At 37.9% G+C, this 19,531-nt stretch overlaps 1 protein-coding gene across 12 annotated transcripts in view; it reads right to left on the bottom strand.

Moving 5' to 3' along the window:
• CACNA1C (calcium voltage-gated channel subunit alpha1 C) overlaps window positions 1–19,531 on the bottom strand; it is a 625,236-nt gene that overhangs the window by 79,015 nt on the left and 526,690 nt on the right. For all 12 annotated transcript variants that reach the window (XM_060694463.2, XM_087873676.1, XM_087873677.1 and 9 more), the window contains 8 exons: window positions 17,619–17,725; window positions 14,779–14,866; window positions 11,982–12,089; window positions 9,757–9,809; window positions 9,502–9,648; window positions 8,944–9,145; window positions 7,647–7,805; window positions 5,501–5,611 (listed from right to left, as the gene is read on the bottom strand). In XM_060694463.2, coding sequence (XP_060550446.2) covers window positions 5,501–5,611; window positions 7,647–7,805; window positions 8,944–9,145; window positions 9,502–9,648; window positions 9,757–9,809; window positions 11,982–12,089; window positions 14,779–14,866; window positions 17,619–17,725 — 975 coding nt within the window. The remainder of the gene's footprint in view (window positions 1–5,500; window positions 5,612–7,646; window positions 7,806–8,943; window positions 9,146–9,501; window positions 9,649–9,756; window positions 9,810–11,981; window positions 12,090–14,778; window positions 14,867–17,618; window positions 17,726–19,531) is intronic.

Below are 19,531 nucleotides of genomic sequence, written 5' to 3' on the forward strand. Positions count from 1 at the left end.
AAAAATAGATCTATGATGCAAAAGAGAGTGCATTTCAGGTTGGGGCTCTGCAAACTTAATTTATTGCTTTGTAAGCAGCATCATTTCAATCAATGGCCGTGTAATGATAGAGCAGAGCATGCTACCTGTGAAAGTAATGATAGAGCAGAGCATGCTACCTGTGAAATGATAGAAAGCACTTTCATGTCTGTCAGAAAAAAAGAGCCTTGGTAGTACAGTGGTCTAAGGCACCCTGTTATTAAGCTGGTTATTAAGACCAGCTGCCTGCAATTACTGCATGTTCGAATCTCGCCAAGGCTCAAGGTTGACTCAGCCTTCCATCCTTTCTAAGGTAGGTAAATTGAGGACCCAGTTGTGGGGGCAATAAGCTGACTTTGTATAAATATACAAAAGGATGAAGGCTATTGCTGAGCACATTGTAAGCCGCCCTGAGTCTCCGGAGAAGGGCGGCATATAAATCAAATTAAAAAAAAAAAATGCATCAAGAGGATGGCAGATTACCTGAAGCCCTGGTTTGTTTTTTCACAGTCTCAAATCAAGTGCAGAGATATAATGGCCACTGGACTGACCATGCAGGGGGCAATAATAAGAACAGCTAAAGAGAAAAAAGGCTAAGAGTAACAAAACTCTCTGAGGACCACCTACCCTTGTGAGATAATTGTAGACGTGAGGATACAGTCACTTTTCATGTTTTCCTTTTTAAAAGTGTCCTCAAGAAAATATTAGTACTTGTAGACAGTTGAATAGTTTGGACTAAAGAAGCCAATTTTAAAATTGGATTTTGGAAAAAAAACAGGTACTGAAAACACTGTCCACGAGCTCAAAAAACAAACCATTGTAGGCAGCACTGAACTTGTCCTGGTAGATGCTTAATCTTCTTCCTTTCTTAATGATCCACTGAGTCCAATGGATGCTTACTTAGCAGGAATTTAGTTTCCTCTAGTTTATTTACAGGGAACCTATTTCAGTACTTGCCTATCAGAGACTTGTAAAACAGCTGGAACTGTAGATGTATACCCTGTGATGCCATTTGATCTGCGATGATACAGTTGGAGATGCTGTGGTTTTATGGTATGGTGTGGCAGTATCTGATCCAACTAACACTTTTAATACCCGGTAAGCAAACTAAACTTCTAAACTGAGAGAATAGGATATGACATGTAGACTCCGTAACTACTTATTAACAGTGATTATCTTTATTTATTTATTGAATTTGTACACCACCTAGTGCCGTGATGGCGAACCTATGGCACGCGTGCCAGAGGTGGCATGCAGAGCCCTCTCTGTGGGCATGTGTGCTGTCGCCAGCTGCTTTTCTGGTTTCTGGTGTGCCTGCCAACTGGTCTTCACAGATGCCGGAGTGCCGGAAAACGGCCTGAAAACAGCCAAAAAACAGGCCATTTTGGGGCTGTTTTCCAGGCCTGTTTTGGGCTTGAAAACGGCCCCAAAAATGGCCTGAAAACAGGCCATTTTTTGAGGCGTTTTCAGGGCAAAAACGGCCTAAAAACGGCCTGAAAATAGCCCCAAAACTGGCCAAAAAACAGGCATGTACGTGCCAGTTAGCTAGTCTTCAGGTTTCCGGTGCTCTGGCGCATGCACATGCACACATGTTCCGGTTTGGGCACTCGGTGCCGAAAAGGTTCGCCATCACTGACCTAGTGCATCTAAGTTCCTGGCAGCTTACACCAACAAAAATGTATAGTATAATGAACATCCAGAGTAATAATCTGCTCACTAACCCCCAAACAATATAGTATGATATATAATATTCATAGAAATCAAATCAAGTAAGTACATTCACAATTTACACAATATCCAAATATACTGCTGGCAAACCATCAAATCCCTCTAAAAAACTATTGCTGAAGGGCCTACTCAAGCTTCTAGAACTGCAGCTGTTTCGGCCTCAACTCTTCCCTCACAAATCTGGAGAGCCAGCACTATCTTTTCTAGGAGGGCTTTTTCAGATGAGTCTGTATAGACTTTTTATAGGTCAATAATAGTATTTTGAATTGCACTTGGAAAACTGTTGGTAACTCATACACAGCTTGCAAAATAAGTGTAATATGATCATGGCAATGAGCAATGGTCAGCAAGTGAGCCATGGAATTTACCCTTTTCAGTTACCACTCTGGAGTGATGTTTATATTGAGCCATCCACCATAAAACCAAGTTCCGTTTCATGTTCAGTCACAATTCACATGGCTTAGGCCCTGGCGGACCATCTGCGGCCAGCGACAGCTCCCCATTGCCCAGTATGCTCTCAGAGGGAGGGCCTCCTTGGGGTCCCGTTGGCCAGACAGTGTCAGCTGGCGACTCCCAGGGAGCGGGCCTTCTCTGTGGGCACGCCTACTCTGTGGAATCAGCTCCCCCTGGAGCTCCGGATGGCCCCTGACCTTCGCTCTTTCTGCCGTGACCTCAAAACATGGCTATTTGGTCTGGCCGGATTGGACTGAAGGGGTTTTTAAAAGGGATTGTATTGGTTTTTATATTTGAATACTGAATTTTATGTGTTTTTTATCGTTGTGAGCCGCCCTGAATCCTTTGGGAGAGAGGGCGGCATACAAGTTTAATAAAATAAAATAAATAAATAAATAAATAAAATAATTCAGACGACGTACTTAGAATATTTGTTGATCTAATGTGCATCACTTTACTCTTACTGCCATTGGACAAAATTGCTAGAAAGAGCAGCTTTGCTTTATAGAAAATACTGAACATAAGATCAGACCTAAGAATAAAAGAATAGATTTCCTAGATCAAGCCATGGTCCAGCTTGGTCCATTATGTTCATTATGCCAAACAGGTATCCCTTTGCACTTCTAAGCAGATGGAGACAGTATCCCATTCCTCAACGTTTCCTGCAAGTGATATTTGGAGACATGCTGGCTCCAACCCTGAGCAAATTGCCATTGCGAAACGTGTTGTCCATCCATTTATCCAGTCCACTTTTAAAGCCATCCAAGTTAGCAGCTCTCACAATGTCTTCTCGCAATAATTCCATAGGTTACTTAGATGCTGTGCGAAGATATGCTTTCCTTCATTCTAAATCTCTCCAGCTAGTTTCATGGACTGATGTTTCTCCTGGTGTTTTAAAAAAGGAAGGTAAATTCTTTCTCCCCTGTTCTCCATGCCATCCGCAATTTTGTACGTTTTAATCATGTCTCTCTTCAGTTACCAGTTTTCCATATTAGAGTGTTCCAAATATTCTGGATTTTGCTTGTAGGTTAGGTTTTCAAACTTCCTGATAATTCTGCTTGTCGTCTTCTGCACTTCCGAATTGTATGATAGTTTTTTTTTTTTTAAAAAAAAAAGATGAACAGAGCTGCATATAGTATTCTAGATATGGATATACTATACCCTGGTATATAGATGTTACAATGGGAGTTTTATTTTCAATAGTTTAAACTGAATTTGTCTTTTCTAAAACTGCTGAAAACTGAGATTTTCAAGATCTTTTTTTGGGAGGGAGGTGTCTCTGAACTATCTGTAAGTAACATGTAAATGTTAGGGAAAAATATGTATTTTAACATTTATGTGTTAAAAAGCATTCCTGCTGTTAGAAAATATACAAATAACCTATAGAAAAATCACTTTTTATATGTTGCAACATTTCATATTACGTAGTCCTTGTTTAGCAGCTGTCTCATTTAGTGACTATTTGCTGTTATGGCAGTGATGAAAAAGGAATTTTGTGACCAGTCCCCACATTTAGAACCATTGCAGGTCTATAAAGTAAAAGAAAGCTGGAGGAAGATAATAAGTACAGTCATAATTTCATTTAGTGATCACTTCACTTAATGACCCAGTTGCTGGTCCCAGTTGTGGTTACTAAATGAGGACCACTTGTGCTACTATTGTTAGAAGACCATTTAAACTGTGTGAGTTTGTACTCATTTTATACTAGCCTTCTGCCTCAAAGTCTGTCTCATTATGAATTTAAAACAATGAATGATATACAGGATGTATCAATGGTCAGGTTCCCAAGACAATCAGAATATTACTTTTTCCCCAGAGAAAATTTTATAATATTTAGAAGTGTTCAAAGGTCATATGTCAAATGACTAAGGAAGCGTTTACAAGGAAATGGCAACCAATCCAAACATTTAATGTAATGTATATAATCAATTGCCCATGGGGCCTGACCTTTTTGGTACATCCTGTATATTAGGGGCTGTTTTTCAATCTTTTGGGCTCATGGGTGCATGTGGACTATGTGGAATTATTGTGGCTGCAGTTCACAAAATGATTACCAAAATGTTTTATTTATTTCAGAATACAGCTTTTTTTAAAGCTAGGTACTGGTTCCAGATGAATATGTACTTCTAGGAGTTTGTGATGAAATTGTTGGAAGGAACATTTCTCTCTACTCAGCTATTGTGTACTGCTTTGTTTCCTCTGTGTTCTGGAGAAGGAGGATACAGAGAGTAGACAATGCAAGACCAATTTCCTTACTGTTTCAGTTGCGGCCTCCAATTGGGGGCATTTGGGGGACAAGTTTAGAAATGGGGGGGCACTTCATCTCTGCTGGGCTTTGAGGAAATGCTCCTAGCTTTGCCAGTTCAATGCCCATCATTCCTTGTTAATACCTTAGCATTATACAAAGCCACAGTGACCCTGGAGGCTAGGTGCCATACTCACTGAGTAGTTTTTCCAGGCCACCTTCTCAATGCCTTATTACTTATGGCTAAATGGAGAATATTCTTGCTTTTTCTTCAAGCTTCCCATCTCCATTGGACACTATTGTCGTGCAAGCAGGGTAGATTTAATTCCTTCATCCCCTAGCCTTCTCTGGTGGGGCCTGGGCACCCAGCATTGCTGAATAAATAGAAAACCTTGTTTTCCTTTCCCTTTCCAACTTCATCAATAAGCCTACTACTTGATGAAGATTTTCTCCTTTCTTCCTGCCTTCTCTTTGTGGGAGAAGCTGCCACATTTTCCTTCTCCACCATCCCAACACAGCTGTTAACTCTTTCTCTTTTTATTTCAACCCTCTTTTTTGAATCATACAAACCTTCCTGATGCAACTTCCTAACTCTTTGGCGCTCAACTTACATCACGGCAGTCTTTTTTAACTTTGCTTTTCAAAAGGAGTTGGAATAGAGTGTGTTCAAGAGAGGGTTTTTCAGCACCAGGAGCAAGTATCCTAGTTATGCCCTCAAATTAGTATAGTTACAAGTTGGTGCTGAGACAATTCTCGTGTTCCCATGGGTGTCCATTGGGGTGCATGACATTTTACAGCTTATATATTCTGAAGAATCAGAGGAATGCTGTATTTTTAAAAGACATGATTCTGTCTGTATACTCAATTTAAAAACGGAAGGCTATTCCAAGCACAGATTGAGATTCCAAGTCTAGACAGCAACTGCTCAAGACCATTTCCTTTAGATTGTGGAGGAGTATGGGAGATAAAGCTGACTTTATTTTTTTTTAAAAAATCTCCTCCAGTCTGCTTTTTGACCCCCTTAGGTGCAGAGAGAAACTTTGATCGACAACATACCTTGGGTTTGAAGGCAATTAACTTCAGAACCATCTCAACGGTGAAAAGGCCGGTGAACAGCATGTTGAGGATGTTCATTGCTTGTTTGAAGAGGATACTTTGACCATAGTGCTGAAAACAAATCCCCAACAACTAATTATTCCAATTTGCATTGTGAAAAGTGGATTGTTTTCTCCTTTTACCCATTCTCTGTCCCTTCTTCTGCTCCACTTCTATCTCCTTCTGATTGCTTTATAATTTAATGAACGAATCATTAAAAACATATTTCATTTCAAAACCAGCTATGATGCGGAGAACATAGCTTTCTAACACAATATCATGGGCTATCTAGTTGAAATATGATAATATGATTTTATCCTATATCTAATTAATTAAAAAAGAAAGGCCATGTCCTCAGAGCAGGCACTGCTTGACTTATGACTGGCTGCTTGGCGACTGTTCAAAATTATGATGGATCCCAAAAAATGGGACTTTCAACCCAGGTCTGTAGTAGCAACAGTTAGACCTCCATCACAGTCATGTGTCCAAACTTTAGGCACGTGGCAACGTGATCACATTTATGGCCATTTGTAGTGTGTTGTGGTCACATGATTGCATTGTATAACATACTAAAAGAGCCGAGGTGGCGCAGTGGTTAGAGTGCAGTACTGCAGCTACTTCAGCTGACTGCTAGTTCAGCAGATCAAATCTCACCAGCTCAAGGTTGACTCAGCCTTCCATCCTTCCGAGGTGGGTAAAATGAGGACCCAGATTGTTGGGGGCAATATGCTAATGCAAATGCAATATGCTAATATGCAATATGCTATATGCTAACTTTGTAAACCGCTTAGAGAGGGCTGTAAAGCACTATGAAGCGGTATAGAAGTCTAAACAACAACAACAATAATAATTAGTTCGCTTAACAGCTATAGCATTCACTTTACGACCGCTGGGGTTGCTTAATGACCGCCACAAACAACATAAAAGCAAGTTGGTTATGTTACCAACCCATTTTTTGACTATCATGACATAGGACTGTAATGGACAGGCTCCGTTACGGTCATATATAGAGGAGTACCTGTGTTATACCTTGTGACCTATACTTGTCCTCAAAGTTATGACTGCTGCTTCCCCCATCACAGGATTGTTTTTCAGGCATTTGTCAACCAGCTCACATTTACTATTAGTTGCAACATTCTGTGGTCATGTTACTGCAATTTGTAACTTTTTTTTTACTGATTTTCGGCTGAAAAATGGCAAAAAAAATGGCCACTGGATATGCTGGCTTCATTTAACAACGTGATTTGCTTACAACATTGTGACTTACTTTATGATTATTGTAAAAGAAATTCAGTGTGTGTGTGTACATAATTTAAATTTTTAAAAAATTAACATTTTTATTGCTTTTGTATGTTGTACTTAGGAAATACACTTGCTTTTAAAAAAAAGGTATGCAGTTGATACAATTTAATCTGCTTTTACAGAATGGAACAAATTAATACTTTCAGATAATTTTAGTTCTCTCACAGTAAAAAATTATTCTTGGTTTTAATAATGTACTTCTTTTCCCTTGATAATTAAAGAAACTACAGGAACTGTGCAATTTCTAGATCATGAATATTGCAGTGAATTCAATATTAGCTATGATATCGTAAGACTTTCTTGGGCTGTATGCTGTCTTGAATTCCATTCCAAAAAACTGTTTTAGAAAGCATGAGATAAAGACAGTGCACTTATCTTCAACTGTTTAAACTTTAAAGCAAGCAATGCCATTTCCTAAGATAACATGGCAGCTGCAGTAGTTAGCCAGGTGAAGATACATCTGTTTTAAAGATTTCTTTGACGTATCTTTGCCAAATTAGTTCTGAAGCTTTGCATAGCCCTACCTTGTTTCCCCTAAAATAAGACATCCCCTGATAATAAGCCCAATCGGACTTTTGAGCGCATGCATTAAAATAAGCTCTCCCCTGAAAATAAGCCCTCCCCGAAAATATTTAAACGCATGCGCAGCCAGTTCCTGCCATTTCCTTTGGTTTCTTCCATGCACCCCAAAATAATAAGACCTCCCTGAAAATAAGGCCAAGTGCTTATTTCGGGGTTCAAAGAAATTTAAGACAGGGTCTTATTTTTGGGGAAACACGGTAGTATTTTCTAACTTTCCACCTACCTGCATGGCTAGGCAGATGGTGTTCAGCAAGATGAGGACGAACATCAGGTATTCAAAATAGGTGGAGTTCACCACATACCATACTTTATATTGGTACTGGTTTTTGGGGATATATCTTCGCAGGGGCCGGGCCTTCAGGGCGTATTCTACACATTGACGCTATTAAAAGAAAGCAGTAGGTTAGAAAAATAAATTCTACCATTATAGAAATATAGCTTGGTCAGAAATCATTATAAAAATTCTTGCTTTAGGAGAAATCATTTTCTAAGGTTAAGTCTTGTGGTGTCTTAATGACCGACACATTGTTTTGGGCCCAACATTTTATGTAGCATAGACCGTTTTGTGAGAAACAACTGGTAGAGCAATTGTGCTTCATGAAAGTTCATGGAATTTTGAGAATTCCATCCAGTATGATCTTTGATGACTGGAAATTCTAGAAGTCGCAGTCTTAAAACCTTACTAAATCCAATAACCTTTAATATTGCAATATTGTAATTATTTACTTTGGAATAAACCGCTGATCTCCGGATTACTGGTCTTTTAATGTGTATTAAAATACAATATGAATACTCCAAAGTATACCATTGCAACAGGAACAAAGGCTTGCTATCTTCCAAGAAGTCTCTGTGGAATCTGACTGTTTTATTTCAGTGATGAAATTTACGTTATTATACTAGCGCTGTCACAATGCACATATAACAGAGGAGGACCTTGCATTGTGATGCTTGTTTTATCATGCATAGCCCTGTATCTTTCTTTTATTTTTCTATGAAGATAATTAAATATTCTAATAGTCCATGGGAGGGTGGTGTTTTTCAGCAGTCAGCAGGCCTAGCCAGCCGTGGAATTCAATTTTTTTTACTACCGGTTCTGTGGGTGTGGCTTGATGGGCGTGGCATGGCTTGGTGGGCGTGGCAGGAGAAGGATACTGTAAAATCTCCATTCTTACCCCATTCCAGGGGAAAGATACTGTAAAATTTCCATTCCCTCCCCACTCCAGGGGAAGGTTACTGCAAAATCCCCATTTCCTCCTGATCAGCTGGGACTTGGGAGGCAGAGAATAGATGGGGACGGGGCCAGTCAGAATTTTTACTACCGGTTCTCCGAACTACTCAAAATTTCTGCTACCGGTTCTCCAGAACTGGTCAGAACCTGCTAAAACCCACCTCTGAGCCTAGCACAATTCCCTAAGATTTGTAGTAGGGTAGTACCACCTTCACCTTACATTCTAATAAATATTTAGTCGGATCTTTGAATTGTATCTTGCAGGATTTTAAGAGCCACGTAATGGAATTACCTGGTTCTTATCAAGCTCACAGTTCTTATATTCCTGTTCTCCTTGCTCTTGAAATGTGACGATCACGAAACCAACAAAGATGTTCATCATGAAGAAAGCAATGATGATGATATAAATAATGAAGAAAATTGAGATCTCCACCCTGTGGTTATAGATGGGCCCCACATCTTCCATATGAGAATCGATAGATCGATACAGCAGTCTGGAAACAAAACAAAAAAAAAGGAAATAGGCACTAAATACTTTCAGACAACCTAATTGGCAGGCCTTTTTAAAAGGTCCTTTCTAAGCATGAAAGCACAAGAAAACAAGGATGTGCCATTTGAAAGTTTCCAGATTTCCAGATATTCAGTCTTGTGACTATGTCAGAAATGAGACAGTAAAATGAAATGAAACATTATTTTCTAAAGAACTTTTGAAACAGGTAGTGAGTTAGCACATGATAACACACTGAAGTACTGACTGACAAATCGAGTCAAACAAGCCCATTTAAACACTGAAAAAGGCAAATTATTTTGCATCCATAAAATATAAAGAAATAATGCCTTATATACTCACTCTGGCCAGCCTTCAAAGGTTGAAACAGTGAAAAGGGCCATCATAGCTGTCAGGACATTGTCAAAATCGAATTTGCTATTCTCCCAGCTTCGGGCCTGGATCATCGGTTGAGACACTTCCCCATCCTTGTAAGTGATAAAATTGCCCCTATGAGGAGAAGGAAAGTAAGGGGGATTGGGGGAAATAGACACAAAAGAAAATTCCTTGACAGCGGTTGACATGGAAAAGAGGTCAGACAAATGAACATGAACTCACTTGCATTCTGCTTCTGTTTGCTTGGAGCTATCAGTGCAGCTGTACAGTTTGCCCTGGAGGGGGATGAAAGAGAAGAATAATTTAATTATAGAGCAGAACACAGAGTTATGCTTTCATTACTGCCTCATGAAGAAGAAGAAAAAGTGCTTTTCTCCTCTCTTCATCTATTGCTGTTTAAAGTTTTATCAGCTTGAATGATAGTGCCAGCCTTACTGCATTCTGTATGGATCTTAGTCTATGTTGCCAACAATTGTACTTTTGAACTTAAGCTATAAATTTTCATTCAAGGCAACACACGTACAACAGAGTTAAGAGTCAAATTGGGATAGGAATAAGTATTTTATCATACAGTTACTTCGTAACTCAGAATTCCTTCTATTAAAAAAATATTTTTCATGTTTAAGTATATGGAAAGATTAGCCATCAACAAAACATGTTTCCAGCCATTTTCCAAATTGTTTCAAATATGCAAATCCACCAAAATGTCAACTAGTTTTGGCATGTGCATTACATAAATATACTGAAGATTTTCCCTTTATCTGAATGGGTGTGAGGGAAAGGGAATAGGTTGAGGGGGAAGGGAAAGTCTAAGAAAGTTGTGATTAGAAGGAGCTGATGTGATTCTCAAAAAGAACAAGATTAAAAGCTTACCTAACAAAACACAACATTTGCAATGATAAAAGGGTGTGGAAAAAAATGCAGATACATCAATGATTTTGATATAAATTAAATTTAGTTAAATTTTCTTTGCATTTTCATATTTTATTTGTTTAATTTCTTTGGCATATAAATTCTAACTCTTTTCATGCTTTCCTTAGTCCAAACGGAAATAATTTATCCTGTATGTACAGATAGTCCTTGACTTACAACCACAATCGACCCTCAGATTTCCATTGCTAAGCATGACAGTTGTTAAGTGAATTTTGCGCCCTTTTATGACCCTTTTTGCCACAGTTGTTAAGCAAATCATTGAAGTTGTTAAGTGAATCATAAGGTTGTTAAATGAATCTGGCTTCCCCCCCATTGGTTTTGCTTGTTGAAGGCTGGGAATGTTGCAAATCACATGACCCCAGACAGTGCAGCTATCATAAGTATATGCCAGTTGCCAAGTTTCTGAATTTTGATCATGTGACCAGGAAGATGCTGCAACGGTCATTAAGTGTGAAAACCGGTCATAAGTCACTTTTTACAGTGCCACTGTGACTTTGAATGATCACTAAATGACTGGTTACAAGTCAAGGACTACCTGTAATTACGATTATAGTAAGGATAAAAAGGATAAGGATAAGAATCATATAGTAATATATTGCACCCTAAAGGACAATATCACTGACTTAGTATAAAATGATACATTTGTATTAGAATATTAAACAAAGGAGACTTTGGAAGACACTGAAAAATTATAGCAATTCTCTGTGTTAGGGAAAGTGTTTAGTGTACTCTGAAAACTGGAATACACTATAAAACTATACTTTATTATTCATGTAATGAAATGAAGAATTCTTAATCTAAGATCTTATGAAGCAAGCTGAAATGTTCTGAGTTTTCATACTTCGCATGTACCATTATTGCTGATACTGCAAAAGTAGTTTTCAGAATAGAAAACACACTGAAGGCAGCTCATTGCTAGCAAAAGCTTCTACGTTTTTCAAACCCATATTCCAATTACTTTCAATAACAGCCACAATATTAATATCTGCCCTGTGTGTACACCTGATTAACTATGTAGGTTGATGAGATCCATATGCCGGACTTTCCAGCTTCTAGAATTATCCCTAGCTTCAGGAAATGTTCATTCATGTGTGCCCTGAATGCACTGAGAGAACAGCTGGGCCGATTCTGCTCGTCTTCACTACTCAACAAAATTCAGAGAAGGTTCCCACTTCCATCCAGCTGCAAACATAAAATCTTCCCTCAAATTATCATCAATTGTGGCACAAGGCCCCAAATCACATTCAAGTAGTATTTGGGGCTACTTTTGCAGAGAATTACAGTGACATTGAACATATTAGTTCAAAAGTTGAACACCATTAGTTACTCCCCGAGTGAATATTATGAACTAAAGTGCCCAGTAGCTCTCAGATTAAACAAGTTGGTTACTTTAATATTTTGTGATGATCATTCTAGAAAATGTAGAGCCCCAGGCAGTTTTTCTTTTTCTTTTCCCCCAAACTCTTCCAAATGGTTCTATGTTTTTCGACCTTCAATGAAAAAGTGACATTTACCTTGAACAACTGAACGCCAATGCAGGCAAACATGAACTGCAACAAAGTGGTCACGATCACAATATTCCCTATGGTTCGTATGGCTACAAATACGCATTGAACCACGTGCTGCAAAGAAAAATCAGAAATAAAAACAAATTGAATGTTTCACTTTTGAGTCGTTTTAAGTATCAATATTCTTGTTACTTAGCCATCTTATTATACATCTATGCAGGGCCACTTAGAAGGCAAAAATCCGGAGGAAATAAGTGGGAAAATAACTAAAATGCTGGAAATCAGCCAAACAATGGTAGGAGAGTTGGAGGAGACTATGCTGTAAATCAACCAAACACAAAATGCTGGAAATCAGCCAATAAAATGCTGGAAATCAGCCAAGCAAAAGGAGGAGAGTTGGAGAAAAATATGCTGGAAATCAGCCAAATAATGGAAGGAGCTCTGGAGGAGACTATGCTAGAAATTAGCCAAATAAAATATGCTGGAAGTCAGCCAAACAAAGGAGGGAGTCTGGGAGAAGATTATGCTAGAAACTAGCCAAATACAATATGCTGGAAATCAGCCAAACAATGGAAGGAGTTCTGGAGGAGACTATGCTAGAAATTAGTCAAATAAAATATGCTGGAAGTCAGCCAAACAATGGAGGGAGTATGGGAGAAGATTATGCTAGAAACTAGCCAAATACAATATAAATAAATAAATAAATAAATAATTTTATTTCTATACCGCCCTTCTCCCGAAGGACTCAGGGCGGTGTACAGCCAATTTAAAAACACAACACACAACAATAATTAAAAATTAAAATAATTACATAGATTTGGCCGATTTAAAACCCCAAACATTTAAAATACCCCAATTAAAATTATTAAGTTGATAGCCCTGCCTGGCGGAACAACAGGGTCTTCAGTGCGCAACGAAACACTCGGAGGTCGGAGATCTTGCGTATTTCCGGGGGCAGTTCATTCCACAGGGCTGGGGCTCCCACAGAAAAGGCCCTCCCCCTGGGTGTCGCCAGCCGACATAACTTGGCTGATGGCACCCTGAGGAGACCCTCTCTGTGGGAGCGGACTGGTCGGTGGGAGGCTATTGGTGGCAGAAGACGGTCTCGAAGGTACCCGGGTCCTATGCCATGGAGCGCTTTAAAGGTGGTAACCAACACCTTGAATCGCACCCGGAAGACCACTGGGAGCCAGTGCAGCTCGCGCAGGAGGGGTGTCACGCGGGCACAACAATATGCTGGAAATCAGCCTATAACGTGGGGAGATAGGGAGGAGATAATATTGGGAATAATCTCAAAAGAGTTGATAACTTGGGAAAGAATAAGTAATATGTTCTTGTGATAAAATTGTGTAATAAGTGGGATATTAAATTGAAAAGTTTAAGATACTGTGATTTGATAAAAAGGGTCAAATAATTAAGACGTTGATAAAATTGTGTTTTATAAATTTTAACAAAATGGAGTTGTATTGAAATTGAACTTGATAATTCTGGTGATAAAATTGTAAGGTATATAATTAGAATAAGAGACTAGAATATTGTTAACAATCAATTGGATATTGATGAGATATAGATACAGAGATAATGAGTTAAAATTTAATTTGAAGCTAAAACTGTATTGATATATTAGATTTGTTTAGATGAAAATGTTAGAATTTTATGTTTAAATTTGTTTTTTTTTTCTGTTTTAAACTTTTAAAAGGTGTAATGGAAAAGTGGAATAGAGCGTGTTAAAAGAATGTAAGCATGTTAACCATCTATGACCAGATCGAAACTCTGTTCTTGAAAGTTATATTTTATGTTTATGTTTGGAAAAAAATAAAAAAAATATTTACAAAAAAAAAAAAAAAAAAAGAAGGCAAAAATCCATAGGCTACTGATTTTGAAAACAGAAAGGAGTAAGAGCATCATTAAGTCATAAATGTTTCATGATTGTCCACTTTCTAAAAACTTCATCAGCTTTTTACCATTTGTATCCATAGTGAAAAGGCAATAGTATCTCCTAACGTAATGATTTTGGGGAGAAGAGGACCTATAACTTAAATGAGTATATTGTCTTTGTTTAGATGACAAATGGCCACCCTTAAGCTGCCCTGGAGTCCATAACAATTTTTGGATGGGACAGTATTAGAGAAAATCTGTACCATCATGTAGCATAGCCAGGCCTATGCTGTACTTTGCTCAGAATTGCCCTTCACATTGTTTGTATCCCACCCAGAGTCATTTAGGTGAGATGGGTGATGTAGAAATTGGATAAATAAATATAAAGATAGGTCATTGTTACACAGAGAAATTTCGTGCCCTAGAGCAGGGTCAAACTCACGGCCCGCGGGCCGGATGCGTCATGTGTTGGCCACGCCCACCCCGATTTAGCAAAGGGGAAAAAGTTGTGATACGTCACGTGACGATGTGTCATCACGAGTTTGACACCCCTGCCCTAGAGCATTTGCAAGTCAAATAATTTAATACCAAATCATAAGGCTCCAATATTGGATCCAGTCCAATAGTATCCCAGGAAAAAAAAGGGCAGACTCTTATTTTTTTGGCATAAACATGAATGAGATTTATATATAAGAAGATAAATAGAATTGTACACTTATGGGCACTATTACCTTGAAGACAGGGGGGAAAAAATCACCCACTGTTAACAAGGAATCCTGCCTATCCGAACAAAGCAGATGGACTGGAATCACTGTCTTTATATCCCCTGCCTAACACTAGGAAAAACCCCAAGCTGATTCATTCAGAGAAGTAGCATAAAGCAAGAGAGCATTTAATCTTTCATGGACTGGAAACGGTTTTCTACCTTTAAACCCTTCGCTCTGTTGATTGCCCGCAATGGTCTGAGGACTCTCAAAACACGTAATATCTTCACCACGTTGATTGCGCTGGACCTAGAGAAGAACATTGAAGATCAGGATTTACTATCATTCAAGGCATTAGCTGATGAGCTGAAAATTATGTAGAGAAATAGATATGACTGAGCACAGAAAGCCAATATTATAGTATGGTTACTAGTTGATATGCTTTTAAATAAAATATACAAGACATATGAAAGAAGATTTGTAAAAGGTTCATATATCTTTTCCTGGAATGTTTCTACTGAGTTGCTTAAAACTGTAAATATACAGCTGGCAGCATGTACTGACATCTTTACATTAGTTAAAAGTATATTTAATCTTTTCATAGGAAAATGTTGCACTTATTTAGAATGTCTTCAACTTAATCATTTATATATAACTTTATTGCAATACCTTATTCATAAAATGTGTATTGGCCCAGAAGGAGAGATTTTATTCTTTTTACCACTGCATGTCCATGTTAGGTTTTGAGGTTTTTGTTTTAAAAGTATGTATATTATTCTAAATATATACATGAATTCTGTTCATACAGTCTTTCTACCACATTCTATTATTATTATTATTATTATACTTTATTCATTAAACATGAAACTCAGTCAACTGAACATTCAAAAATGCATCACAAATACCATTGACTGGTGCTAATGGTTGATACGGGTTGCTGCCAGCGTCCTAGGTATCAACCAAGTACCTTCCTAAAATGTACAATGTTCCGAATAGCGCAGTTTTTTGCAGTTCCGCTGGTGTTATTGCAGGAAGCTGCAATTTGTTGATGTATCTTATAAAATTATTTATTATTCTCTTTTATTCATTAAAAATGAAACTCAGTCAACTGGACATTTAAAAATGTGTCACAAATACCATTGACTGGTGGATGATGATGATGATGATGATGATTATTATTATCTATTATAGCTTAGATGCTGCATACTAAGCCTCTAAAGGGGAAGGAGCTGTTAGGGACAGGTGTATTAAGCTGTATAAAAATATCACATTGACCACAAGGGAAGAATGACAAATCAATCTGCCAAATGCATAGCAGACATAATTAGAAAAAGGGTGCCATGCAGAAATCTTCACAAAGCACTTTAAAATAAGGACTCTCAGAAGCATTTCACCAAATTACTAATTCAGAAAAGATTAGTTCTATAGTTATTTGTTTTCTGAAAGATTTTTTCAACATACAACTTGGCTCTGTTAAACACAAATCCCAGCACAGGCAGAACTTCCTGGCCAGTCGCAAAGAGGCTCAAAGCCACTGGAAGAGCTAGATCAGGGGTGAAATGCTACCGGTTCATACTGGTTCGGGCAAACCAGTAGTAATAAAAGCTACCTGTTCGGATGAACTGGTAGTAAAAAAAAATGCTACCTGTTTGTCCGAACTGGTATTTCCGACAATCACTTATGCCACATGATTTATCCTACTTTCTAGCAAATCTAAATTGTGTGGCACAGTTGTTCCCCCCCTTGCTATTCTACTTACTTTCTTAAGCCTCCTTTTTCCGTGTGAAGCGTGCGTTTGGTGTGCACTATGCATGCACTGTGCATGCATGCATGCACAGCATGCGGTTGGTGCACACTGCATGTGCGTGCAAAGCACGCATTTGGCATGCACTGGGCATGCAGTGTGTGTTTGCCGCGCACCGCATATGTGCGCGCTGGCGAACCAGTGGCAAACCTCGGAGGATTTCACCACTGAGCTAGATTAATGCGCTGAAGAAGCTTGCTTTGGGAGTTGTGTATTCTTTGAAAGAGGCTGAACTCTTCTTTCTTTCTGCTATTTACAACAGCAGTTTGAGAGTTTTCAGAGTGTGTGAACTTGAAAAAAAGCTGTACTAGGTTTATGAATCAGATTAATTATGCATCATTACTGAAGTTTTTGATTTCACTATAAACCATACTATCTGCTCTTAATTAGGAATCCATGTTTCCAAATTTGCTTATATTCTTTTTATTTTCCTTGCCCATACTTTCATACCCTTTCTGCCTCCTTGGCAAAACATGTGACATCATCTTTTTCTTTTTCAGGTCCCTAATATTGGCCTGGCACTCTGCTGACCAAATAAGTCACTTATCTCAACATTATGATATAGTAATAACCTCTTTAAATTCCCACGCTGATTTAAATCTATTCTCAAACCCTATGATGCTTTAGGTCCTTCCGCCTAATTCCTATTGCGACCAAGGCTTCAAGCCGAGTCAAATGCATAATAATGAAACAAGCAAAATTGTTTCTTTTTTTCTTTTGCTTCTGTTGCCATTAGCTCCTCTTTTGTTTCTTCTATAATGTTATAATATATATAACTTAGTACACCTTGGCTCATGGTTTTGTCCTTAACACTTGATTATTGACTATTGCCAGAATATACTTTTGTTTTATGATAGCTTAGATTTAAAATCCAGTATCGGACTGAATAAAAACAGCATATTGTGGCTTCTTAATTATTCTTCATACAAATATACAAAGACCCAATTATTTTGAAATGAGAACGAAAATCAAACATGTAAAAGCAGGAAAAGAAAGAAGGAAGGAGGAGGAGGAGGAGGAGGAGGAGGAGGAGGAGGAGGAGGAGGAGGAGGAGGAAGAAGAAGAAGAAGAAGAAGAAGAAGAAGAAGAAGAAGAAGAAGAAGAAGAAGAAGAAGAAGAAGAAGAAGAAGAAGAAGAAGAAGAAACAATTTGCAGGGAGAACCGTAATCTGGCTTGTGCCACAACTGTGTCTGCCTTTCCCTGATCTATCTATCCATCTTCCATATGATAGTTGGAAAGATATGATAGCTTACTCACTGGATCCCGAAGGAGATGAGAGAAACGCTAACCACCAGAAGGTCCAGGATGTTGAAGTAGTTCCTGCAGAAGGAGCCTTTGTGAAGGAAAGCCCCATAAGCAGTCATCTATAGGCAATCAAGATTTTACTGTTAGCAAATGCCAAAGATTTTCAGAGCAACCAAAAGGAGGGTAGAGGAGAAAAGCTCTATACATTTGAGCACAAAGTTTCACATGAAGAAGGCAAAGAGGAGTAAATGTGTTTTCCAGGAAAGGGCATGCTAGAAAAACTTGCTAGTAGCATCTGGTCCAACTAAGGAACGGCTGTTTGCAGCTTGCTATCTATTGCCTTTCGAATACACTTTTCTTTTTGTTAGCTTTCAATGTGACCGGCATTCATTCTAGAATTTCGTAAAATGTACTTTCCCATATGATTATTATTTAAATGGAAACCTTTTCCCATAAATCTCCTTTAATGAAAATCAGTCTGGTGATCTCAATAGGAAGAAGGATCTTTTCATAGTGCTACCCGATTCATATTCTTTAAACTTTTAGAAGGGTCATCATCCTGCTTAATCTCTCTGACTGAATTGAGGATTATATCTCTGCTACTTTCTTATCAGCAGGCATGGTTTTTATCAGTACAGTTTAGTCTGCTGCTGTATTGGTTCTACAACATGAGGTATCTAAGTGTTCGCACAAGAACCCAAAGTTTGATTTTTATTATCAATGATCATGTAGATATATCTGAATCAATATTTGCAATCACTTATAAAATCTAAATGTACTATTAACTAGATCATAGCAGTTTCTGCATGATTTTTTTTTTTTACCAGCAACACTCTCTTTCAAGAAAATAAAAAAATCTGTAATTTAAAATCTTGGGGCTGTTTTTAATGGCTTAGAATCCCAAGGAATGCCTTCTCCATATGAACTTTCAAGGACACTTCAATAGTTTTTGTGAAGTGAGAGTGGCTTTGTGGCTTTGTGAAATGTGTTCCCCAAGGACACGCACTTGGCACGTATGTTGCTGCTTTTTTTGACATCAGGCTAAAACATTCCTTTTCCCAGGCATTTCATTATTTTTAGTCCCTTTGATCCTAACATGCATACATCACACTGGGGTAGTAACTTTTTCATATTTTTCCTGTGCAACAATAATAACTTACTTGATTGATCTGTCTGTTTGCTTTGCATTTATTTAATAGACCAAGACAATACAAATCTCAATCCTGATATGATTTGATTTGATTTTGAAATGTTTTAAAAAATAATGAAGTGTGGCTAATCTGCTTAAATTTCTTTTTAATTGCTAGTTGCTAGTTGCTACATGGAAAGCATTACCTGCACACGGAATTTTAGCATGACTCCTTAAATGTATCAGACCTGAAAATGTCTTAAAATAAGGATACTTATTTTATTTATTTATTAAATTTAAAATACTGATCGCAATACGAGGAACAAACAATCATAGTTGCATTTTAAATTCTTGCAGCCAACGCAGAATGCACTGCATTAAAAATTTGTAATTTCCTCTACTGGATAAAAAAAATCCACATTAATCTGAGTGGTAGAAATTAACACTTAACATTCTCCGTATCACTGAAAGATAAATGGGTCAGTCACAACTGAATGGAGAGTCTTAAAGGCACTGGATATTTTGTACAATAAATTTTGACATGAACATGGACATGTGATGGACGAAAACAGAATACCAAAAGAATACTAAATTCTATGCATAAATTAGCAGAAAAATTAAAACTATCATATTTTCTGTTATTTAGAAATATATGTTTAGAGATCATGGAGGATTTGCTTTCTAGATATAGTGCCCAATTATTTACTGAATTGAATCAAGTGATACAGTAAGCCCAGAAGTAATTATATAAAGACTTACTTAATTATATTTTTCCTAAATTACTTTTTAACAAGAT

This window comes from Pantherophis guttatus, chromosome 7 (genome assembly GCF_059756535.1).
Source record: "Pantherophis guttatus breed Tessera chromosome 7, ASM5975653v1, whole genome shotgun sequence".
NCBI lineage: Eukaryota > Metazoa > Chordata > Lepidosauria > Squamata > Colubridae > Pantherophis > Pantherophis guttatus.